At 38.2% G+C, this 27,131-nt stretch overlaps 1 protein-coding gene across 1 annotated transcript in view; it reads right to left on the bottom strand.

The window, feature by feature from the left end:
* Positions 1-26,870, bottom strand: part of LOC306854969 (cadherin-4-like) — a gene marked incomplete at both ends in the record, with an annotated part of 253,169 nt that extends 226,299 nt beyond the window's left edge. Inside the window, 2 exons of the mRNA XM_079393318.1 lie at positions 24,347-24,458; positions 26,805-26,870. Of these exons, the coding sequence (XP_079249444.1) occupies positions 24,347-24,458; positions 26,805-26,870 (178 nt within the window). The remainder of the gene's footprint in view (positions 1-24,346; positions 24,459-26,804) is intronic.
* Between the last annotated feature and the right edge of the window lie 261 nt (positions 26,871-27,131).

Consider the following 27,131-nt stretch of genomic DNA (forward strand, 5'->3'; position numbering starts at 1 on the left):
ACAATTACTTTACTGCACTGAACTAAAATCCAGCAACATTTTAAGTCTATTCATGGAACTCCTTTAATTCAAAGCATAATCTACAAAATATGTGAAATGTATGGAAGCACATGATTTCTTCTGAGGGACACATGTTAATATTTATGAATGCCCTGGGTTCTGGGGACTTGACATATTTTTGTCCTCCACAGTCTAAGCAGCAGTAGCACCTGAAGGCCTTGCTATTTTCTACAGCTATTTTCCACATGGACAGCTTTAACCTGAAATAGCTGGCCATTGAAAGCACAAGAACATGAAGTCCTGATATGATTGGTCACCCAGCCATCCATGTCTCAGACTAAGAATGATCAGCACTGATCTAAATTAGCATGAACAATGAGTTATCAAACTGGACACTGATGGATCGAATGATTTAACTGGGCAAAACACTGGTTCTATTCAGTTTGTTCACTCACTGTTAAATAGGATTTAGCCACTGACTTAAAAAAGACTTGTTTCACAAGATTACGTTAATGTTGGCACGTGCATATATAGTGAGTCTTCTTTATTATATTTAAAGTGTGCCTTGATGCAGCGGTTTTACGGATTTATTTTGTTCTGGTGTTTCTCTGGTCACTATGAACTGTCAGTGTATGGAGAGTATATCCATGATGAGTGACAAAAAGAAATATGAGGGTGGTTAAAAAATCTGTGAGTAAACAATTAATTTTGCCAATATTACGTTATTCTTGGCCTTTCTAAGCGTATGTTTGATTTTGTAAGTGTGTCAGTCCATATTCTCCCACAGTTGTGTATGTGTGTGTAGAACAGCCCCTTTAGCCTCCTTGAAGCTAATGCAAGCCAAGTGAACCAATCTAAGATCCATCACAAGAGGACAGTGTGATAAACGGCTCTGTCAGGCCAGGCCGCCATGGCCTTGACTTGCAGAGCGAAAACATCACACCTCACACCCTCCATGTTTTTCCTGACCATTTTCTCCATAGAAAACCTTTTGGCAACAATGCTTTTGAGTGGTAAAAGGACTCATTTTAGCATTATAGCTTAAATATTTTACAGCACACACACTAAAAACCATCGCAAAATGTTAGCAAAGACACATCTCCTCATTAAGAAAGACATTAAGAGTGCCCAGAATTAGCCCTAAAAGCACTTCACAGAGTAATTGTCTCTAAAGAAATGGGTGTATTTAAACCCTGATGTTCCTTTTGTTGACCGAACATTTTACCAAATGAACCAAATGCGACATTGCCGAAAGCACAGTGGCAGTAGCTAATGAAATCTCATAGAGTTAATGAAGTCATTTAAATAAACTAAGCTTCATCACATACAGTCTGTGAAATTACAGATATTTTTGTATGTCAGGCACATCTTTGGCCCTTGCTTGGGTGTTTGTGTGGGTGGACATTTGGACATTTGGGCTTTGTAACTGAACACACATGAATAGAAACTCTACCACTAGACACAAAGGTTTGGTGATCGATAAATGTGGATGTAAATATAAACAGAAAGATAAACACAGAGGCAAAAAATAGCACCCTTCATTCTTTGTCATCTTCCGCAACGTACTAAAAATGACTCAAGACCCCATGACATCAAAACTGGAGTTTTGTGGCTTTTAGACAATGCCTGTTAGCTTCAAGGTCATCTATATGCTAGCGTACTCCTAAAAATGACAAAAATAACATTTAGCAGATTGCACATTTAAAATTTACAGTCTTTCTTGGACAAAATATACTGCCGCCTCTCTCTACTACCATATCTCTGACTAGTAATAGCAAGTGGTCCATAATACCTAGAGACAGCTTTCTGTGAGCATTGCCATTCATCTTAAAGGCAGTAACTTGGCTGGTCCTGCCCCAACTTCTTGTCTCAACAGAAAATATATCAAAATAGGCTTTTATGCCTTTGTCAAGCTATTTAATGGGGTCTGTAAAGTTTGACTTGCATAATCTCCTCCTGCATATCACTCAGTTACAACTAAATAGACCACTTTCGCTGTGAACCAGAGGAATTCATCAGTCAATTTGTCCCTCAATGTATGATGGGTCGTGCATATAAACCGACATTTGACATTTGGCAGACATGCCGCTCATGACAGAGTATCCAAACACCCCTTTGAGTAACACTGTGTTCAGTAATTTAACATAAAATTTAATAATCTGTCAGGTATATGTTTAAGGTCAGTTAGACTTTTTTAAGAAGTCTCTTATGCTCAACAAAACTGTTAAATAAATGTTTACTATTTTAAAGGGTTAGTTCACCCCAAAATTAAAATTATGTAATTAATTACTCACCCTCATGTCATTGCAAACCTGCAAGACCTTCGTTCATCTTCGGAACACAAATTAAGATATTTTTGATGAAATCGGAGAGCTATCTGAACCTCCATAGAAAGCAATGCAACTGAAATGTTCCCAGGTCCAGAAACGTCGTAAATACACCGGTAAAACAGTCCATTTGACATCAGTGGCTCAACTTCAGTTTTGTGACGCTACGAGAATACTTTTTTTTTGTGCAAAGAAAACAAAAATAACAATTTACTCAACCATTCTTCTCCCCCGAGTTACGTCGCCCGCCATTTTAAGTTAATTTATTTCATAAAACCTTACCGAGCCTTTTGAATATAATTTAATATAATATATGAAAGCTGAATCTGAATCTTAACTACTGATTGTGATTTAAAGTAAAAGAGAATTTACACAGACAAAACAGAAATACTAACAAAACAATCATTAACAAACTACATGGTAGTGCGAACAAACAAACAAACAGGAACATTAACACAGAATCCTCAGACTTTATTAGACTACTGTCTGAAGCAATAAATCAAATAAATAGAACAAAGCTAGGTCTTGAGATGAGGCTCATAAATAACAAATCAGTGTTTCGCTTGGTTGCATGTTCACACAATCGAAATAAGTTTTGGCATGGAGGCGTTCAAACATGAGCTTCCCCAAAAGACACTGTAATCACAATATCAAAAGACACATTATATTAAATTCAAATCTTGCCCTCCACCACAGTCCCCAACTGTGGGCACTTTTGGTTCACAATACACAGCTTGTCAAAAAAGCTCAGCTAATATTTGACAGCTATGGTAAACAATATGAGCATTTGGGTGAATAAACACTTTAATAGCATCTTATTCGCTTTTATATGGATTTGATGTGCAAAATAAGGTTTCTGTACCTTAAAACATCATTTGAAATACCTTAAAAAATGTAATGTTAAGGGACCAGCTTAATTACCTAATCAGCCCTAAACTACAGCTAAATAGGTTAGAGTGAATACTAGGAATCGTTACCAGGTTGGACAGATGGATTCTGACACCTGTAGTCCCTATTTCTGTTTGAAAAGCATGACTGGCCTCCCAGGGCCCAGCTTCTTTCTGCTCTCTTCTGTCAGCTGTCACTGAGGCAGAGACCCTTCGGGCCATCAACATCACTGTGACAAGGGTTACTGTTGGTGACACACGAATAACTCCTGGGACCTGGGCGCTGGCTCACAGCTTTGCTTGTAAACAAAAGTCAAAGGTCACTGATACTGATGCTAGAAGAACGTACAAATACAGAAGATCTACAAATAGTGGTTTGTAAATTAACCCTATAGTCTACTGTATCATATTTTGATGGAACAAGATGAAAACCATGGTTATAATCCTGTTGTACACAATCTTCTACGTAGCTTAAAGGGATAGTTCACCCAAAAATAAAAATTCTGCCATCATTTACTCATTCATTCATCATTTACAACATTTATATTTTGAAGAATGTTGCTAACCAAACAGCTGTTGGTCCCCAATGCCTTACGTAGTATGAAACAAACAAAAAACAAAACTGTCAATGGAGACCAGTTTGGTTTTGGTTACCCGCATTTTTTAAAGTAAATGTAAGAGTAATTTATGTATATTTCTCATCTGCTAAAATGTAGCATTTTTATGATCAAAACTCTGTACCATATAATGCAGGGCAATACAGTAATGACTGAGAGATCAAATGCCTGATGTATCATATTTAATACATTTTAACAAGTGACCACATATATTTTATGAATGAATGAATGAATGATGCATTTATATAGCACTTTATTGTGTATTGCTGTACACCCAAAGCGCTTTACAATTATGTGGGTGTCTCTCCTCAACCACCACCAGTGTGCAGCATCCACTTGGATGATGCGACGGCAGCCACAGCACAACGGCGCCAGTGCGCTCACCACACACCAGCTACAGGTGGAGAGGAGAGAGAGATAGAGCCAATCAGGTGTATGGGGATTATTAAGAGGCCATGATAGAGGCCAGTAGAGGGAATTTGGCCAGGACACCGGGGTTACACCCCTACTCTTTACGAGAAGTGCCATGGGATTTTTAATGACCACAGAGAGTCAGGACCTCGGTTTAACGTCTCATCTGAAAGACGGTGGTTTTTGACAGTATATTGTCCCCGTCACTATACCAGGGCATTAGGACCCACACAGACCACAGGGTGAGCACCCCCTGCTGGCCTCACTAACACCTCTTCCAGCAGCAACCTAGTTTTCACCGGAGGTCTCCCATCCAGGTACTGACCAGGCTCAACCCTGCTTAGCTTCAGTGGGCAACCGGTCTTGGGCTGCAGGGTCATATGGCTGTGGCGTTTTATGTTTTTTATTATTTTATGTAAGTAGTCTGCTATAGTTTTATAAATAAAGTATGTCATTGATTTTATATTTTGTCTTAAGGTTCAATAAACTGCATATATATTTTTTTTTTTCTCTGACTATTATTTATTATTTTATATGTCAGGCTTCACAGGGTTAAGTCGCTTTGAAGCATACACTACACAGCACATCCGCCTTTAATGTTGGTTATATCGCTGTTCTCCATCATTTGATGGGTAACAGCTGCCATGATCAATAGAAAATGCACACAAACATCCTTGTTTAATAAAATTCTGTTACAGACTGCTTTCTGTAGGCGGTAATAGCGCAACAGTAATTGCGGAATTTTTGCAAACAAGGCGTAGTCTTTAACAAGCCTTATTTACATAGAAACAAGTCTTGTTTGTGCATTTAGTGGCTGATTAAATTGTACTGCTAGTGATTAGTGAATGTGACATTTTTTTATTTTTTTTGCTGAAATACCACATTTGTTTAGAGAATTCACCCTTAAAGCTCATATAAATTGCTTACGGAAACAATAACAGATCTTTTAACTGTAATATACTGAGAAACTGTACAGCAAACTATGTTCAATTCCACTTGAGCAACTTTGTTTCATCAGCATAAACCACAAATCCAGATGGTAGAAAATCCTATTTTCAGCCAGAAAGGTGCCAACAAGAATGAAAAGATGGCAGCTGCGAACAACCACACCAGCAGCCACATCTCATGTTCGTAATTAGAGAAAAAACAATTATTCTCTCTCACACAAAGACACAAGACAGCTGCATAATCCCGAGGGCACACACTATGGTGCTCTTTAAATAGGTGATTTGCTCATGATTCAACATCTATGTCTATGCATAGTTAAGCATGTTACATTGCTGCCAAGGTGGTGTAAAGAAATATGGCATTGTGGGTAACCAAGCTATATTTGATCTGATGTCAACAGTGCAAGCAGTACAATTGGACTGTCCTTGGAGCGGACCTGACTTACATTTCACTGCTGGTTATACTCTGTATAATTGTGTATGTGACAAATAAAAAAAACAAATCTTGAATCTTGAATCTTGAAACAGTGCTGGGCAAGCTACTCCAAAAATACAGTAAGTTAAGCCACTAAATACTCTACAGATAAAAATTTGTATGGAGCTACCGAGTCACACTACAAGCTACATACAATTTTGTAAACAGTTAACTTTGATCTAATCAATGTTTAAACATTGCTAAAAGAAGTACAACAGAACAAAAACTATTGCCAGCTGCTATATAAAACAATAACTAGCTCTAACTACAAATGTTAACACTTTATTATTGATGAGTGCTGGACTTTTGTTGTCTGTAACATTCTTGTGCTTGATAAAGTTGGTTGGATTCTGATTGGAAGTCAATGTTTTTGTATTATTTATCAGCTGGAAAAAAATAGTTGTGAAAATGTTTCCAAAGATATCAGTTTTTATCATTATAGTTGTAGTGTGGATTATGGTAAACAACAAAAACAGGTCCGATCATGTCGTTTCAGTCATACTTCGACATAGAATGTGCTGTTTATAATAAACCATACTTTCACCCAAACTGAATAATTAGAAACGAGTTTAAATGGGTAAATCTTTAATACGGTTTTGATTTTTCATTTTCTTTTCTGACATCAACTCTTGTTAAAAAAAAGACTAGACATGCTTATTCTGTTCATTTTTAGCACTTTTTGTGTGAAATCAAATTTCCATCAAAAGTGTGTTGTTAGCAAAAAAAAATCTAAGTGTGAGCAGCAGCAAAATTAGACTCTGCGCTGAAACCATCGCTTTTGTGTTGCTCACATGTTTCTCCTGTGAATGCACTCATTTGAGCCCCTTTCACACTGCACATTGATCCTGGAAAATTGCCGGAAAATTGCCGGAGTGCCTTCTGTGTGAACGCAACCACGTCCCAGGATTGATTCCGGGATCGATCCCGGGTTGGGGACCTAGTAACTTTGCCGGGTTCAGTCCCGGAACGAGCGCTGTGTGAACAAAAGCCAGAACCAATGCCGTAAAGGCTGATGACGCGCGTTATCATGCGACTCTTTTACCGGGTGTTTTGAAGGCAGATCAACATTCACACGACGGAAAATGTGTAAACTGGAATGAAGCAGCGATCGGAGCTCCTCACTATCCGCGCTGAAGCTGAAATCGTTTGCCAGTTTAGTGAAATGGTGCGCGGCGCATTATACACGTCACATGAAATATCACGTGTCTTTACGGGATCTTTACGGGTTGTGTGTGAATGCACGCACAGATTCCGGAAAATCACTGGCAGTGTGAATGAACCAAAATCTAACGTTCCGGGAACAATTGCCGGAACACATTACCTGTGTATTTTCTGGAATCTCTGTGTGAAAAGGGCTTTGTTAACATGCACAAAAAAAATTGCTGCTCACATGCTGCTCGTGCTTGCTGTGTGAAACCGGCCTTAGTGTTTTGATATTCTTTTGGGTTGCAAATGTAGCTCTAGTACAAGCTGCACATGCACGATGTAGAACTTAATAAAGAGCTTCTTCATCTTCACCAAATCATAGGATGCATTTGCAGATTTAGTTTCAACTGACTGTAAGTAAATATCCAGCTCATCCAGCACTCATTTTGTTCACTGCATTCTGTAATATCCAGTTACAGTTGTATGAACAGAGACTGTATTTCAAACGAATCATCATGCAAACTGTTCGAATGATACAGACTGAATCACAAACCAACATGGGCCGTTTTGCTAACCCGTCCAACCTCTTTATTGTGAAGAACTGCCTTAAATGAGTGCCTCATTCACAAATTCATCTAAAATGTCAACACTACCCTGTTACCTCATCAATATATTGTTGCTACTACTTCACTAATGTGAAATGTAGATAAACTAACAGCTTTACAGTCTGCAACACAACACTGGACGTCAAATCATCTCAAAAATATACATGCAATTTTGTTATAAAACAATGAAGAGACTATATGCTACACATAGTGATAAATACACAGATATATGTGACCCTGGACCACAAAACCAGTCATAAAACCGGTCCATTTTTCAAAATTTATATTTATATATCTTCTATAAGCTGAATAAATAAGCTTTCCATTGATTTATGGTTTGTTATGATAGGACAATATTTGGTCGAGATACAACTATTTGAAAATCTGGAATCTGAGGGTGCAAAAAAGTCTAAATATTGAGAAAATTTCCTTTAAAGTTGTCCAAATGCCGTTCTTAACAATGCATATTACTGTTACAGATGTAGGACTCAGACAGCGTGACAATACAGCTGACAATGACAATGACTGAACTCTGGAGCAGACAGACTAGGGATCGCTGGAGAACACACTCGGGAGAAAACACAGCAGGTAAGTAGACAAGGAGGTAAGTATCAGGCATAGAGCTGTGATAGCAATGGTAGTCCTCTTCGTACGAACGATTACCGCATTTACATATTCACATATTAACGTAGTAATGAGACCGGACACTGGAGTGCTGTGAGGTGTATGTATTTGTAGCAGTGTTGATTAGTGAACAGATGACGTGCAGGTGTGCTCAATCAAAGGCTAGGTGAAACCAGGTGCGTGCGTGCGTCGTGACTGGTGGAGAACAGACAGATCCGTGACATTACCTCCCCTCCCGGAAGGCGCATCCCGTGCCACAACAGCAACACAGAGGAGGGGGGGTGGGCACCCTGGAGGCCGGTGCAGGGCAGGGACACAGGGGGAGGCCTCAAGGGCGGGTCAGGAGACTCCATAGGCCATGGCAGGACCGGACTCTTGGGGAGCCATGGTGGGTCCGGGGACTCGGGAGGCCATGGTCTTATTTTTTCGGGCAGCTAAGGCGGATCAAGGGGTTCCGTGGCTCTAGGCCCGGCCACACAGGCAGAGGGTATATGGCTCCCCCAAACATTTTCTTGGAGAAGTTCCCCTCTGGGAGCCATTGAGGAGGAGCGGGCTCTGTGGGGTGCTCTGGAGGAGCGGGCTCTGTGGGGCGCTCTGGAGGAGCGGGCAATTGAGGGCGCTCTGGCAGCGCGGATTCTCGGGGGCGCTCTGGCAGCGCGGAGCTGGATGGGACCAGCGGGGACGCAGGAGAGCTGGACAGGACCAGCGGAGACTCTGGCAAGCATGACGGGAACAGAGGAGACTCAGGATAGCGAGACGGGACCAGCGGGGACTTAGGAAGGCACTTGCGAGGAGCAGGCACTGGAGAGTACTTGCGAGGAGCAGGCACTGGAGAGATGTTCCTCTTCATATATAAAAAAAGAAATGTGTGGGATTGGTTAAGGATGTCTAAAATCCTGTAAAAAGGTAACAGTAGAAATAAAAATAAAAATCCAGAGGCCACAGGATCAGGAAGTAGCCAAATTCTTAGCCCTTTGATCTCACCAGTGATGGTGCTTCCTTCGATGTCATTATACTTTCAGATGAAATCACCTTCTAAGCTCAGTAACAAAGAGAGTGTCTTTGAATGGATGATTGCTCGTATGTTTTGAGTTTTTTTTGTGCACTTTTCCATCCATTGACTATGTGTTTGTTTGTATATTTTCTAAGCCATGCGGCTTCAAAGCAATAAAGTGAACCTTCAGTTTTGTAACTGTGGGTGTCGGCTGGGAAAGTCCTGTTTTTTTCCAGTACTGATGTTTGGAGAGAATATACAGTAGAAGACTGCTGCTGCTACAGCTGTGATAGGAATTTCTCCTGAGATCAAAACACTATGACATCACAGAATGCAGCTGTTTAATGGCACATTCACAGCGATTGCTAGGATCTGGGTTTGCGTGTGTGCGAGTGCATATGCGTATGCGTACACATGTCTGAACATCTGTGCATGTTTGTGCGTTGTGTTGAGTTTTTATATGTGCCAGTGGAGTAGCTTGTAGAGGGGCTTTTTTAAACAGGTGCTGCTTAAAATAAATATTTTGGGTTCAGTACAAATTAAGCCCAATCAACACACTTACGGTCTATATAATTACTACAAGTATTAATTTTGTGTCCCCCACCTTTTCTTAAAAATAAAAAAAAGCTGAAAAAGCTCTATTACAGTGAATGGTACCAATCCATAAAATATATGCATGTTAACATGATTTTAGTGTGAATAAAACGGTTTTTATTCTATTTGACCAAATAACACCAAGTTTTAACTACAAATATACAACCATTTAAAACTTAACTGTTTTTTTTTTTGTAAAATTACATTTATGCTTACCAATGCTGCATTTGTCTAATCCAAAAAATCTAATACTTTTAAATAATTTAAAATAATTGTTTTCTATTTCAATATATTTGAAAATGTAATTTATTCCTGTGATGGCAAAGCTATATTTTTAGCAGGCATTACTCCAGTATTCAGTGTCGCATGATCTTAAGATATCATTCTTACATGCTGATTTGGTGCTCAATAAACATTTTTTGTTGTTATTAATGTGGAAAAGCTCAATTAATGTGCTGCTCAATATTTTTGAGGAACTCTGATACCCCCCCCCCCCCCCCCCCCCTCAGATTAATGAATAACATAATAAAAATATTAATTTTCTTTTAAATTCTTACATAGCTTAACTTGTATTGAACCCAAAATATTCCTTTAACATCATTCATAAAATCATATATACTGTACACAAAGAGATACAAACAGCACCACACCAGCAGTAAAGCCATCTGCGGTCTACTGGATCCAACAGTACAGCCAAAACCACAGGTATATTATTTAATGACTATTAATGTTAATGATGTGGTAGAACCTCAAAAGACTCGAAACTCGTTAAACTGTCAGCGGCAAGGCCCCTAGCAACATATTTCTGTGTCTACTAACCTGTCTCAGTAATCAAAGGAAAAATAAATTAATTAATAAAATATTAAAAGAAACTTCCAGTGGATTGTGCAGATTTCAAAAGCACTGTCTGGATTGTCTGAATACTTCACAGCACTGCCTCAATAATAACATTATATACATGACCATGGTGAGAATTCGTTTTTTACAGCTCCAATGTCATTTACAGCGTCAAGCATACCTGTAGAACCAAAACTAAATGACAAGAAAATTACCAATCCCAGCACTCTGACTCAAGGCTTACCGAGTGGCCTTAAATACATCCAGACATCCATTTACCTCTCATCAATATATTCATTTGATAAATTAAAGCCGTTCTTTTTTCAGTTCATGGTATAGACTTGAAGTGCTTAATTAAACCTCTCTTGCGGCAAAGCAAAATGTTACAGGGTAATTTAAAATCCAGACTGTACAAGCACAAGTGCTGCGATGACTCAGTGAGTGAAGCAGAAATGGATTTATTTGTGCTATTTAGTGAATTATCACATCTAGCACAATGGCCATTGGGTATTATGGACTTTTCATTCACATTCAGGTCTCATACCTCACCTCCAAATTATCTGCTGTAAACAGCATTCATGATTTGAATAAATAAATAAACCAAATATCAGCCGAGGGTCTGGTGAAGTTTACTTTTTTTTCATCTGAAACTGCTGCATTTGGTCATAATGAATATTGTACACACTTGCAGAATTCAAAATTAAGCCACTGGTAGCCAGGGATGAAATTTGAATAGTCCTTTCGCAAACATAATTTTTACCCACCAATGGCCAAGCTCTTTATCAGCGCAAAAGTGCTGAAGCCTGTGCCACCGTACGTCTTTTAGTTACAGACCACAACAGTTCAGTGAACATGAAGAGCTAGTTGCAGGCCTGTGGAAAATTTATACAAAGTCTGAAGAGGACAATTTAGAGTCCGAGCACTTGCGGAAGATATTTTTTGATAATCATATTTGCATTACTGGCCGACGTTCAGGGAACTTCAGCAAGTTTTGGGAATTTGGGAAGACACAGACCTTGAATCCTTGATTTTTTCCCCCCCCTTTTTCTGCTTCTGTGGTCTCACCTGGCTTCACCACTTCTCAACATGCGTTTCCTTGTCCTTCAGCATTTTAACTTTTCAGTAGGTTTGTGTTTGTACGAATGCATGTATGAATGTATAAATAAAACTACAAAGATTCTTTTGAAGAGCCGATCAATGCTGTAAGTGAGTGACCATGTTGAACTGGCAGCACAGTGGAAATTTATATTGATTTTTCCTCGCCTTACTCCAGTTCCCAAAGCAGCTCCAGGATTCTAGAAATGTCTACAAGTTTGAGCTGATATTCATAATTTACAAGAGATGCCTCCCTGTTATAGACAATATAAACGACTTAAAAACAAAAGAAATCAATGAAAGGACGGATGCAGATATGGATAGTTCAGTCTGTTCCAGACTGTCAGTGTAGACAACGGCTTTGAAAAAAACGATAGTCAAATACTTGGGATTTATATTATGAAATATATATATAATGATATCACTGGCCTGGAAAGCTTATTATAGAATAATTGTGCAGAACTTGTTTTCAAAACGTGTGCCTCAAAGAAAACTTCAAGGAATAGTTCAAGGAATGTAACCTCATGCCATTACAAACCCATATGACTTTTATATGTTCTATGGCACACAAAAGGTGCTTTGTCAAAGGATATTGTGTCTAATAAACGCAAATGAGGATCAAAAGTATTCCTTTAGGCTCAAAAACAGTCTATAAATGCTATATAGATGGAGACATTTTTCAGTGAATAATGGCTTAACTTGGGTATTGCCAGTTTTGTTGTTGTTAACTAAAACTAAAATGATTAAGAGTAGATTTTGTTCATTTAAATGAAGCTGAAATAAAATGTAAATATTAGATGAAAAACTAACTTTGAAACTTAAACTTAAAAGAAAATAAGAAATGTTGACTTGGAAACTGTCAAAAATAAAATAAGAATAAGTTCAAGTAAAAGTACTAAGGGCCAGATTTACTAAACAGGGCAAATTAGAGTTAGAGCACAATTCCATAAAAGCAACGATGGGAGGGGAAAATTCTGCGGGTGATTTGTGAACAATGTGCACATTAAAGAACACAGACACAGCCAGATCATTTCCATAATGACCAACACAATCTACCAAGAGCAGTGCAAATTACCGCCTGCTTTAAGACATTCTTTTTTGGATGTTAAATAATGGCGCAAATACCAGTAATTTGACAAGCGCAAACGTTTGTAAACTGCATTGCGTGATTCATTTTAATACTCTCCTCCCATAAATTTGGAGCCTGAAAGGGAAACTCCTACAAATGCATATTCAATGAGGTCAGACACAAAATTAACTGTATCCATGCCTTTTCAACACTAATTCTTCAATGCGTGTCTTTATTAAATCCTGACAGTAGTATTTTAACGCCAAAAGACGCCAAAAGTTTGGGTTGGCACAAGCTGTTAGTAAATCTGACCCTAAAATTAAAACTGAGCCACCATTAAGTTAAGCTAAATAAAAAAACTTAAATTAAAATTAATAAGTCGTCGTGACGTATTGTCAAGTGCACTCAAAAAAAGGAAATTAGCTGGTTATTACATTAAAACAAGCATAACGTGTAATTTTAACAAAATTATTTCATGTTTCAAAGGTGAACGTGATAAAATAATGTAGGATAAGCATGAAATTCAACAAATTAATTGATCTTGCACCGAAAATGGATTAGCGAGATCACGCGAGATGACAAACCGTGTGCTTCGGAAAATAATGAGATTATCACATGAAGAACTTGCCTGGCGTGCCTGGAGTTCATTTGGAAAAGGTAAGATAAAATCTGTTTTCATCCATCTACAAAACGATGTGTATAAAGTCATCAGCAGACTGTCCATCATTTTCAGCAATATTTGGTCATGCTTGTTTGTTATTTTTGTACTCAGGCCGTTAATGTCATGCTGGCACATTCATGCTAACATACGTGACGATAGTTGGCTCGCAGTTAAAGGATAATTCCGGTATTTAGCACTTTGAGTCTCTTTTCTGGTTTATGGATGAACTAGAGTAGTGGACACAGAAATGTTGACGATGGGTCCTGTCTCGACTTTTTGACTCGTTTAGATTTGCCTTTGACCGCTTCAGAGTGGCTGGCTACCGGCATTCACAAACATGTCCTTAAAACAACCCTTAACATTCGTTTTCAAAACTGTGCAACTCACTGAGTGGCTAGTGGTGTTCGTTGATGATTAAAAACAAATATATCGGCGCAATGTATGATTTCAATCCGTGTTATTTGCTATAGTGGAACTATTTTTTCAGATACCTCACAACTGCGTATAAACTTCCGCTCGATATTTGAGTCTGAAGCGCAGTAATATCAACGAGCACTGAGTCCTCCAACAGAAATCAATGGGATTTTACAAAATGCCAAATAAAACACGACAGAAACTGCATTTCGCTACGCTATTTGTTTTTAATCATCAACGAACACCACTAACCACTCGGTGAGTTGCACAGTTTTGAACACGAATGTTAAGGGTTGTTTTAAGGACATGTTTGTGAATGCCGGTAGCCAGCCACTCTGAAGCGGTCAAAGGTGAATCTAAACGAGTGAAATAGTCGAGACAGGACCCATTGTCAACATTTCTGTGTCCACTACTCTAGTTCATCCATAAACCAGAAAAGAGACTCAAAGTGCTAAATACCAGAATTATCCTTTAAATAAAAACTCACTACCACATAAAAATTATTTGGCCTGTTTTTTTTCATCATGTAATTCTTCTATACATGAACAAAAACAGTGTATCAAATGTCTGTTTGCGGTAAAGTAACTTATTACTGATCTTTTTGGAAATAACCGGGCCGGTTTGGGAGCCTCTCTCCTTGTCTTTCTCTCAGACAATAACACACACACACACACACACACACCCCATACTTTTTTTTTTCCTTTAATAAGACAATATACCTTTATTCGAATGGAATAACTAACACTGAACTCATGATTACAACAGACAGGCCCTTGGTATGGCTTAGTTGAAGTATTTCACCGACTCAGCTAAACAATTTTAATGTCAATTGGTTATTTGATTACATTTGCATTATTATGAATATGGATCAAGTTAGTGATAGCTGTTTTACAGTAATACTGTAAAGATTGTGTGCTATAAATATGCATGTAATGCACATCAGTAAAAAAATCTTTGTCCTTGTTCATTTTATTTTTTGTCACAGGATGTCGATGAAAGCACTCAAATGGCCATAGCGGAGACAGTATTTGGAATCTTTGTCATTCGACAAGAAGGCGCAGAGCCTGGCGATGACCCCGCGGATGTTGGTATTGTCCTGGAGGGGGTGGAAGTGATGAGTGAGTTGGGCAATGTAGCTTTTGCTGTGGTGATGTTGCTGGGGCTTGTCTACGCGCTAAACCTGAGCTACCCCCAGGAGCTCAAGTACACTTTTGAGGTTCTGCAGAAGATCATTATGGAATTGGATGGAAACAAACTATCCAACAAAGGACAAGTTCTCAAAACACTGCTTTCCCATTAAGAAACATCGCCATAGCAAAAGCTACACCAGAAAACTTGTACCTTCTGTTTTGTTGTTTAGGTACTCCAGCACATTAAACTACAGGTGTAAGTGCAAATCTTGAAGGGGAATGTGAGTATAAAGGCAGGGCCCCATTTCCCAGTATATCAGTGTTCAGTTCATCTGGAGGTTTTTTGTGCTCTGTTTTTATTAAAAAATGTTCTCTCTAATGCAAGGTCCAGTCTATTGGCACTTAAGGAAAGCTGTATGCTGAATTATTTTTTCAGTTTCTCATAAAAAATTAAAGGGATAGTTCGGCCTATCCCTTTAAGACTAAGCTATGTTTAATTTTTTTTAAGTTTAAACATTTACAAATTTCGGGAGTTAAACTTTATTGTAAGATCTCCATTTGTCTTGTTTTTACCCTTGATGCCAACCATGCTGTAGACATTGTTGAAACTTGTTTAAAAAATGTCCCTACGTTTCAATGTAAAAAATTTAAATATATATTCATACAAAACATGTTCTAACTTTGGTAAATATTTTTTATTAACTTCTGTGTGAGTTCACCATCACATAAAACCACAGGTGCAAGATGTACAAAGTGCAAATGTTAAGAGTAGATTAAGTGGGATGCGAGTGAGAGGGCCCATTTCCCTGTATTCTCATAACAAACTTGAGATATATTTCCTTGTGTTATCAACAAGCAACTCAACTGTGTAAAACAATGTGCATTATAATTTTGGAAATACAATTTGATTGCACCTTTTCTCATTTGTTGTGTGTTGTTTCCACCATTAGAGTTTGTTAAAAAGGTTTTAATTTATTCAACTCAAAAGCTATTCTTTGAAGTAATGTAATTAAATCATGGAAAGGATTTCCATGTGATTAAATGGCTTTCTTTCAGCATTAAGCACTTTTGTTAGGCTAACTTAAATAAATTAGTTGGTCCAAAACATTGATAATTAGTTGGGCTGACACTATTAAATTAAGCTGTGCCCAACCATAGTAAATAAGTCGAATCAAACTTAATAAATTAAGTTGACCCAACGTAAGTACATTAAATTGGAATAACAGAATTGCATAATGCTGAAATAAAGCAAGTTAATCATGTGGAAATCCTTTCCATGATTTTTTTATGTTCATTCAAAGAGTAATTGTTTTGAGTGCATGGTGACCCATACTCGAAATTGGTGCTCTGCGTTTAACCCATCCAAGTGCACACACACAGCAGTGAGTAGTGAACAAATGCACACACACACACACACACACCGTGAACACACACCCGGAGCAGTGGGCAGCCATGCTGCGGCGCCCGGGGAGCAATTGGGGGTTCGGTGCCTTGCTCAAGGGCACCTCAGTCGTGGTATTGAGGGTGGAGAGAGCGCTGTACATTCACTCCCCCCACCTACAAACCCTGCCTGCCAGGGACTCGAACCCGCAACCTTTCGATTACGAGTCCGACTCTCTAACCATTAGGCCACGAATATGAAAACTAATAAAATAATTAAATAAAACTAGTAAAAATTACAGCATTTAATGTCTGGATGAACAGTCTCTTTCAAAAGAACATCATATTTGTGAAATCATCTAATGATACAAGGTTTCATAAAGATTCGAAAAACGGAGCCGAGAGACTAATCCTCTCTTCCAAACACCTAAGTTACCTCTCTTCTCTCTCTTCCAACTCCTTAATGAGTCAAGAGATTGACAGCTGGATTACTGGGCCAGTTTGTAATCCTTTAATTTCTCCATTTAAGATAATCACTCACTGAATGGAGGGATGCTTCCACTTCCTGTGGCCCTTGTCAATCAAGTCAAAATGCTGCGAACAGCGAACGTAACTCCAAAGACAATCAAATGACAAACTGACAGGCTGGAGAAGAGGCTGCGTGCCCGTGTTTATGTGCGATTCAAATTCAAGACATCAGCCAAATATTCTCACCGACACCTTTTCTGTTTGCCCGTGTGTATTTATCTCTTCTCGTGAGTCCTGCATTTATAGAAGCAAACAGACTAAATGCATGTCCGACAGTCCCTGACCACAGCCCTCTCAACAGAATGTCTTTAAGACAGCCTGAGGACTTGAAGTGAAGCTGTCTGCAAGCCTCAAAAAGGAAAAGACAGAGAGGCGCATAGATAAGGATAAACTAAGGTTGCATCTTATGAATACAATTAGCATTTCTCACCTCTTTCTTCACATGCTCCTTTCCTCATACCATCACCCCCCCCCCCCCACCCCCCCAGCCTTTCTGCGATCCCCAACAGCAGAAAAAGGCTCTACACCTCACCTCTTTTCTATTACCTTCCTCAACTCGGTTTAGATTGGTGCCAAACCTCGAGACTCTCTGGGCTGAATCATGTGCGCTTTCCTGGTGGCGTTTTAGTATTTGCTCCTTAAAATAAACCCACCATGTCAAAGGAAGAAGTAATTAAAACAGAGCCTAAGGGCACAATGAGGAATTATTGACACCACTAGGTCAGAGTCATGAATCTCATAATGGCCCGCTGAGAACACATATGCATATGTATGTATATAGAAAAAGTGAGAGAGTTTGTTTAACATGTAGTTTAACATTCCTGCTGTGTATAAACATGTATTTTTTTATACATATATACCATAAGACAAATACTCTTAAAGTATCAGTACACCCAAACAAAAGGAAAATTGTGTTGTTTATTCACCTGAAGATTTGTTTAAAACAAGTATGGTCTTTTTCTTTTTTTTTCTTTTTTTTTTAAAGGTAACATAAAATGAAAAATAATTAGAGTTAATTGAAATAATTCGGAAATATAATAAATTAAATATAAATATTAAATGAAAAACTGAAACTTGAAAATAAGAAATTAAAGTAAGATTTTGAAAACATATTTATTACTAATCACCAACAATTAGTAAATTTTGTCAAAATGTGTCAAATGTGTTCAATGAATCTGAAGGAATAAGTCTGAACAATTTTCTTTTATTACCTTCTAGCCATTCTTCGACGGTCTGATCGCATGGAAATGTTTTATAGATAGAAGTTATGCTTTTGAATTGAAGTGTCCTTGCGTATGCGTCATGTTTTTCACCCTGATATATAACGAACTGAAATTTCTATTACAAAAAGAAGCATTCGCTTCAATATTGGTAATAATGAATGAAACAACATCATTTTTCTTTCAAAAGCAGTGTGCTCAAGGCCTTCCAGCAGAATCACAGCCCACTTCTGCCACCTCGATCTCAGGTTAACGACCTTAAGCACCAAAGCATCTGAATATGTTAGATCAGAACATAACTCTAAGTGACGGGCCAATGCAAATGAGAAATGTCTTGCTGGCTAATAGTATACATGCAGCCAGCAGTGAAAAGTCTGCCTTTAAGATGAAAATCCAATCTGATTTATATTCAAATAGAGAGTGAACCATGGTTTCATAAGAAAACTTAATTAAGAACTGCTAGGTGAGTGGTAGAACTCTTGCACTCTTGAATGCTTGGTCCACTTGAGCTGAGTAGCAGACCTCACTGGTTTCTGTTCAATAACAGCATATAATGCAAGGAAATTTCATCTTTGAGAACAGCACAAATCATGTTATCTTCAACCGTGTAAAATGTTAACATCCTTGAGCAATACAGAACATTGTTTCATTTGATCATGCTGTTTATTATGAAATCAAAAGCTGTAAATTTTGTAAGCTGTTCTTTCACAAAACATGACCATGAGATGGAAATGGAAAATGTTTATGTATTAATTTTCAACAACATTTCGTATTATTATTATTATTATTACTAATTTTACTGATTTTAGACTGATTTTAATCTAGCTCATCCGATCAGAATTCAGTCGAAACGTTACGTTTGGTAATAAACTCTTAACACTGTTGTGTTTCTGACAGCAAAGCTACACACAGGGCTCAAGCAGAACCATCAAATGAGTTTTTGTGAATGTCTGTATCCATGAGAGGTTCCACAGCACGGTGTAAGTATGGAGAGCAATGTGTTTGCTAGATAATGAGGTAAACTTTAAGACACAACTGGAAAACAGAGAGAGCCCGGGAGTCCAAGCGCCAAGCGTCTCCATCTCACAGGTGGAGTCCTAGTTCTAAAACTGCCGTAAGATGTCTGTGCATGTGGATTTAATGGATGTCCTTGTGGGAGAGGCATACTTTTTTAAAGTGAAAGGACATCTGAAGTGGGATCTTATTATATTTTATGGATGATAAAATGTGGTATATACGTAGAATATCTAAGAAATCTAAGCAAGCACTATATTTTGTGGCACTGCAAATGCCACACATCTGCCAGAGAAGTCAAATTACTCTGACTATCCATAAGCACTAGTAATTAAGATTATTAATGGCCACCTCTGGACTAACGGCAAAGGCAACTGACTTCCATTTCCCACCAGCACTGTGTCGGATATTAAAGGGTTATGCGCTGAAGTTCTTCGCTCATGTTCTCTTGAACACATTATGACAGCATCCTTTCAGACCACCATTTAGGGGTAAGTGCAACTCAAATCAGATTGTTCTTTTGTGTGCGAGAATGTACCTGTCCTCCCCCCATCTCCATCTCTCTGTCTTTGGCTTCAAAGTGCCTGATCCTGATCTTAGGCCAAGATGATGGTTTACACTACAATGTGCAATCAGTGGAATATCCATTTTCATGGTTTATCTCTCCCAGGTGGGGTCCTGCTCTGAAAACGGCCCATGTCCAAATGCTCCATTCCTCTTCATGGACAATATTCTCTCATAAACGTTGTATATGAATCCTTAATTTTTCTTCTTGTAAATCTATACTAATCTGATTTTATGTAGATTACCGTTCAAATGTTTGGGGTCAGTAAGTGTTTTTTTTGTTTGTTTGTTTTTTTTAAAGAAATTAATACTTCTGTTTGGAAAAAGATGTGTTAAATGACAACAAAGACATTTATAATGTATATATGAATTCTATAATTCAGCAAATAAATGCTTTTTTTTCCTGAACTTTCTTTTTATCAAAGAATGTTGAAATCACAATTTACACAAAAACATTCATTTTAAATTTTTCACAATATTGTTGTTTAATTGTATGTTGATATGTTAAAAAAACACAGCCTTATTATAACATTCTTTTTTATAAATTTGTAGTTTTAACATTCTTTAAAAACATAAAAAAAATCTTATCAACGCCACACCTGAACAGTAGTGTATATCAACATCAAAAAAGACCACTGAAATAAAAAAATATATATATTTTTTTTAAATAATATCTAATTAGTCTACTTTTGTTTTGAAAAAAATAAAATAAAAAAATCAACTAAACATTGCTGTAAATTTACAAAAAAAAGATAAAAATACAGAGAAATATATTATAAATGAAGTGTACATGGGAAAAATGTACAATACACATAAATATATTCTATATTTACACATATAACTTGTACAGATAAATATACATTCTGTATTTCTTAAAGCTGTAGTCTGTAAGTTTTGCCTCTATATTGCCATCTCTGTTTGAAAACCCGGAATTGCAGCTGTGTGCGGAATTATCTTGCTTGCATGGGCTGTACTCTGGCACAGCTTCAGCGCAGATGAATCTAATGTTTTGAGGTGAATGTGTAGCTGTCAGTCACCGCACCAGTGTGGATGTTCTGTACTTCGCAATCACAGATTCTAGTCTATGTCTTGCAATATATGACCCAAATAAGAATTTTCAAGAAGTATGTAACAAGTCTGCCACGTTTGTTCTGCCCAACTGAGGAAAAAAGCATTACAATAAATTGTGCTACCAATGGTGATTTAATCTAAAGATCGATTAGCTCATATCACATCAAACAGTGCAAATTATTATTATTTTTATACTTTATTCTCAAATTATTAATGTTAACAACATCAGCATAGCGTGACTATGAGTAACGTGTGTATTAGCGTGTAGATTTCAATTTCTGTATTCTAATCTCTAATCGTCATACCATTCGAATTTCATATTAAGAAATTATTTTAACCCAAAAACTTAGCTATATAGTTATACTCCCTTCGAACTGGTTTTCTTTAAAGTACAAATCCTTTCTGGATCACAATCCGACATCAAAATGATACATTTAATTATTCTAGCTGCTGTGAGGAAAGGCTATAAACGATCCGTTTATTTTATTTTTGGCAATGATACATCTGTTACAGTATCAACCCTTTTAATATTAATTTAAATACAACAGTTGGTTCATGTTAGCTTATGTTAGCTAACAGTTAGTTCATGTTAGTTAAATAATAAATACAGATAGAGTGGTTCATGTTAGCTCGCATCCAATAAATAATATACAGATACAACTTTTGATTTAAATAATGTATAAATGAAGCATTTACAAATATTTCTCACTGTAAGTTAATGTTAATTAATAACAATAAATGGAACCTTATTGTCAAGTGTTACCATAACAGCAGCATGTCCCCTGGTTCATGACCTGTGACATTTGCATACATAATCAAATCACATATTTCTTGTTTTTACAGACTGTATATAACACTCCTTTGTTCTTTAAAAAATTTTTCCAGAATGGTCTCAAACGCTTGGACCCCACCGTACACGTCAATACAGCAAGACTGGCCATTCCTCCATGAGTTTACACGTGTATAAACGTTTGCAGGAAGACATGACGTAACACAATAAAACCTCATAAAATATCATTTTCTCCTGAGCCAGACTGCCTACCGCAATAACGAGCCACGCTAAATGATCGCATCATCAGTCAACATTACACGCGGTTAGAAACTTCCCATTTAGAATCCGGAATCCAATCATGTAAAACACAAATGCTTACCATACCTATTTACCGTGGCCATGCGGGTGCCTTTCATATGCTCCTGAGGCCAGCTGAATATGTGACAACCCTGGCATTTATATTTTGTCAGCATAAATGATGAATCTTTTCACATGCTGAGTGAAGATGAATCACGTCTAGCGAGGCAGAGCGCCTGAAGGGACTCACGCTGTCTGTTTTTACTGTGTAAAGATATTAGAAACGTTGGATGGTTGAATTATAACCACTCCGGTCGACTTCATTCGAGGGCCGTGTCTTTAATAGGCTCGTTACCCATAGAAGTATAATAAAAGTGATCACAAGGATTAGAGCATAATAGGTATAAATGCACCGCTGTAGTCATCATACCCAAACTTTGCTATAATTAAAAGCCCGGCATGAACAAACACCTTTGTAAATGAATAGAAAATAAACACAACAAGCTAGCGGTGAAATTAAACAGAATCAGAAAATTGCATCGCAAGCAGCTGCGAGACCAGCGGACAGCTGGCAGACACCCCGACTGCTCTGGCCATGAAAGAGTAGTCATATCTGATTCTGTTTGGATGGCCAGCCTTTAGAGACCGATGCTAAGCTTTTACCTAGAGAACTGAGATGAATCGCTCACTCTCACCCCAGTGCGCCGCAGCCATATTAAACAGTTATGGAAGCAACTCAAGCGGAACTTTCTACTCTCGATTCCTCAGCCGAGTTCAACTCTCAGAACACACCGCGCTCCTGAGAATTCCCGTCTTGGCATTAGCATTCTCGAGGTGTCAGGCCAATGTTTACAATCACGGCTAAATTGACGCTGGATTTTCTCGACTTGATGCTCACTGGCCCTACAGAGCGCACCAGCTCACCCATTACTCTCCCCTTTGACGGTTCTGGGTTACACAAGGCTGTTATCATTAATGTCCCTGTGAGGCGACCCCACTCCCCGATTACTACGGTTCCTCTGAACACATCACCCTTCCCCCAGGCCGGTGACTGTACATTAATCACTCTCTATAAGGGCTCATACCGCAGCCTGACGATATACACCCAAGTGCCAAGTTGTGCTGGGGTAAGCATGTTTTTAAAATGAAGAGTGCACTATTGGATATTGAAGGAAAGGTGGCTGGTGGATATTGTGGGCACAGGCTCGAGAGTCGATCCCAGCAAAATGCTCAAATCTAAATCCGCGAGTAAACAAAATGATTGACTCATGCGCAAGCACTTGGACACACATGCCAACACTCCACCGACTTGCTGTGTAACAAGCACATCTGACATGTCAATGACTGACAATGTTCCCTCAACACCTCCACAGGCTAGAATCAAAACAAACAGATCTTAGACGAACTGTAAACGAGGAACGTTTCTAAAAGTATTTAGAATAAAAAAATAAATGATGAAACAGATCGCGCAATTACTGCGAAGATTCGATTTTGTGTTCCCGCATGAGTGCAGAAGTTTGAATGCGGTGGAAAAAAACAAGTAATTCATCGAATCAATGTGCCATTTTCTTGTTTGATTTGTTTCTGCAAGTCCAATTCTCCCCCCACCCCACCATCTTTTCTCCTACCGTACCAGCAAAACAAATTCCATAGATAAAGCATATCCCTGCATAAAGCGCACACGCACACACACACACACATATACAATGACAATGAAAAGCGACAGAATAAAAGGATGGCTGAAATCTTGCTGAAATAGAGGAACTGTATTACACTCAGGACAGAGGGGGACCGGTGGGGGGTAAGCAAAAGCTTAAAGCTCAAAGCGGCAAAAACACCCTGCGGGAGACGAACAGAAGATTTAAATGAGGCTTCTGTAGCCAACCGGGCCACTGAACTATCCATTAAATTCAGATTATGCCTTTCTTACCGTTTTTTATTTATTTATGTTTTTAATCATGCAACAAGGGTTTGTCTGAGAGTCGAAAACTAACGCTGAATAATATGCATATTGATTGTGATCAGTAGGAGACACTGGCTTTGTGCATTTTATTAATGTAGATGTGAGCCAACTGTAGCTCTCAACGATTAGGAACGTGTATACGCTTTCGACACCCACCAAGAAAGAAGCGTAGTTTCTGGCACAGCATGGATGTGTTTCTTTAAATGCATCACCTCACGTTTCGCAAACCTTGAAAATTGCATTTGAAAGGCATTGTGTGTTTTAAACGTGTTCTAATTGCATTACTGGTCCTGTGTGTACTATCAACATTCATCACGCTGGCATATCTGCATCACAGCTCTTCATTTCTAAACCGTTTATTTGTGCTTGGAATGAATGAAACTGGTTTTGGATCACTGTTAACATCTTTTGAGGAATCATGCAGTATAAGCATAAATTACTGCATAGGTGAGAGTACCAAAGAATATTCAAGATCTTTTGATTACTTATGAATTATTCTCCATAAATGTGCAATAATGAAGCTAGAATTATTTTTAACATATTACATTTAGCCTACACACAGAGAACGATGGAGAGAAAGTGATGCACGAGCATTTACATTCACCCACAAACTTGTTGCTAAAGCTCCACTGAGATTAACACAAACACACATACACACACATTTAAACCAGCGCCGAATCATGCAATGCACTGCAAGCTCTTACCTTTGTGAATGTTCAGGCCTTGCAGCACACCCCTGGGGACAAATACGGTGTAGAAACTCTGGGAGAAACCTGGTCTGCATGGAGCGATGGTCTGAGCGTTTCCGTGACTCCCCTGAGAAAGACAGACATTATTGGCTATGAAGACACAGGAGAGGGGAAGTGGTTAGGCAAGTTGATTTGTGACCACAGGGTTGTGGTTCTTATTCAAGGTTATCGAAACCGATATAAATACCTTCAAGGGGCAAACTCGCAGAGCAGGGATGCAATTGTTTTACTATTAGGAATGAATAGACAAGTTTAAACCTTTTTTTTTATCTTATGTACCCTCCACTCAGGCAACCTAGTCAACAGTGTTCCTCTGAACTGGATATAATTTAGCTTTATTATTGATATTATTATTAAGTCAATTTTAAAAAATTGTATTATAATGACTTTAGTCTGTCAATATCAGTAATAAATAAAATTAAATAAAATATATGGGATAAAACATATTCTGTTATGAATATCGTCGATGCAAATGTATAAAATGTTTTAAATTGTTTTTTTTCTTTAATTCCTTAAAAAGATTCTGAAAGAAGACTTGAGATTAATCATCAAAATTAGTAATTTTAATTATTATTAAACTATTTAAACATTTTTTTAAAATCACACTTATCACACTCCAGTAACTGCACTGACCGTAAACCAAAAGTGTTCAATTTTACCTGATTTAATTCATCTTTAATATTAACATTATTAATAAGCCAGTTTTAATAAATTACATTACAGTCACTGTAGTCAGACAATATCAGTAATTCATTTCAGTAGAATTAAATTAAATTCTTTAAAGAAAATGCTGTATTAATCATCAAGATTAGTTGTTTTGTGATTGTTATTACATAATTTAAGCATTTGAAAATAATATATGTATATATAAAACATTTTTATATATATATTTTGTAGCTCTAACAATGCAATATCTCAATCTTTCCAAGCACCCACTGTAACCTGCTTAAACACCCTCTGCTGTGCACGTACTCCTGGTTACGAATCACTACTATAGTCCAGTCATTTTTGAATATCCAATAGTTCCATGCCAATGAACACATTCTAAATCAAAAGCAGCAAATCTGTGATGCTCTTAATTTACATTCAGAGGCCTGCATTCTTATGCCTTAATGGTGGTTTTAAAGAAATTTACACAAGCGAAAACATCAAGAGCTTCTCTAAAAAATTAACAAGAGCTAAACGAGCCTGTTTGATGATTAAAACAAACCGAGGGAAAAAAAGGGGAATGTGATGGAATAGAGGAAATGCGGAGTAAAAAAGGCTGTGCTGGAGTTCTGCCATGTAAATCAGTAGAAAAATTGTGCCCATTACAGTGGCATCTATTTTAGGATAGTGACCTAGAGTGTGTGTGTGTGAGCATGTGTGTATGCATCAATGGATAGTGCTCAACACAGAGATTTAGCATAATTAGATGGTGGGTCATATTCAGGTTATGCCAGTCTCAATATGGTGGGCTTTTCTAAAAACGATTCAGGGTTCAAGCTCAGGCCTCGGCTGTGTCTGAGCCGAACGAGAGGTTGCCTTTAGGGGTCTCTCTCTCTCTCTTCCTATATTTTTAAATTCGGAAACAGACAACTACGAACCTGAAAAATCAAGACAACAAAGAGCCGACGCACTAAGCTCTTTCATGCGTCCACAGAGGCACAGTCTGTGTCAAAGCATCCCTACAGATCACATTAGAGGGCTGTGAGATGGTTACTTTCTAAAGCAGCGCTGCCTCTGCCCACCATGTGAATACAGCTCTATAGCTACATTTCACACCCAGCTGGATACAGATTGTATTCTGAATGAGTCATCAAAGACAATGTCAATATCTGCCACATCCAACAGCAATATGTCTTATTTCCAGAACTTATATTTACCCAACACTCCAGCACTTTCTAGATTTCATTTACTGGTATATGTGCGTCTTTAACTACTATATTATTGTTTCATAATTCCACTGACCAAAGCAACCAGTTCTCTAGCATCCAACAAGTTAAATCATTCCTGACGTTCCTATTAATGAATACTCCATAACATGAATATTAATACGAATACAATTCATTTGCATATTCCTCCAGTAAGGACAGAGCAGCACTATTACTCGCAGACACACCACAGGCATCGCCGCATCCTCTGCAATGTGTGTTAAAAGTGCAGCTGCAAGCCACTGCAGCTTCCTGATAGACGACCAGTGTTCAGCACAAACTGATTTACTAGTTTGAATGCTATTTCAAAGAAAAAAATAAATAAATCGACTGTTACAGAAGTGCTACGAAAGCAATTTTGCATTTCCAAAAAGACAAAGTAAACGCTCGATGCACCACTGCGCATAAAACGCACAAATGCAAATGCGCTGTTCCGCACGGTCTGTCTGAATTCAAGTAGTTACTTCCAGAGTGTTTGTAAATAAAACATTTAGTCTTACCAAAGAGGTGCCCACAACTAAGGCACACGCCACAAGAATCGCGCAGCCGGTTTTCATTTTGGCCATCAGCAGAGGAGGCAGATGTTTGTTATTCACAAACGTGGAGATAATTCCTGTGAGACGTGCTGTCGGTTGCAGGGTCCGCTGAGCGATGCGAGAGAATATTGTCCCGGTCGGTCTTGCGCCCTACTGCAGGTGGACAGGCGCTGTTCAGCTCAGCACCACGGCTCCGCTGGCGGCGTCACAGCCGCTACAACTCCTCCTACCGCAGCGTACTACTTAAAGACACACGGAGACACACTACAGCACGCTTAACCAGTATTGTGT

The sequence above is a fragment of the Barbus barbus genome, assembly GCF_936440315.1.
Source record: "Barbus barbus genome assembly, chromosome: 35".
Classification (NCBI taxonomy): Eukaryota; Metazoa; Chordata; class Actinopteri; order Cypriniformes; family Cyprinidae; genus Barbus; species Barbus barbus.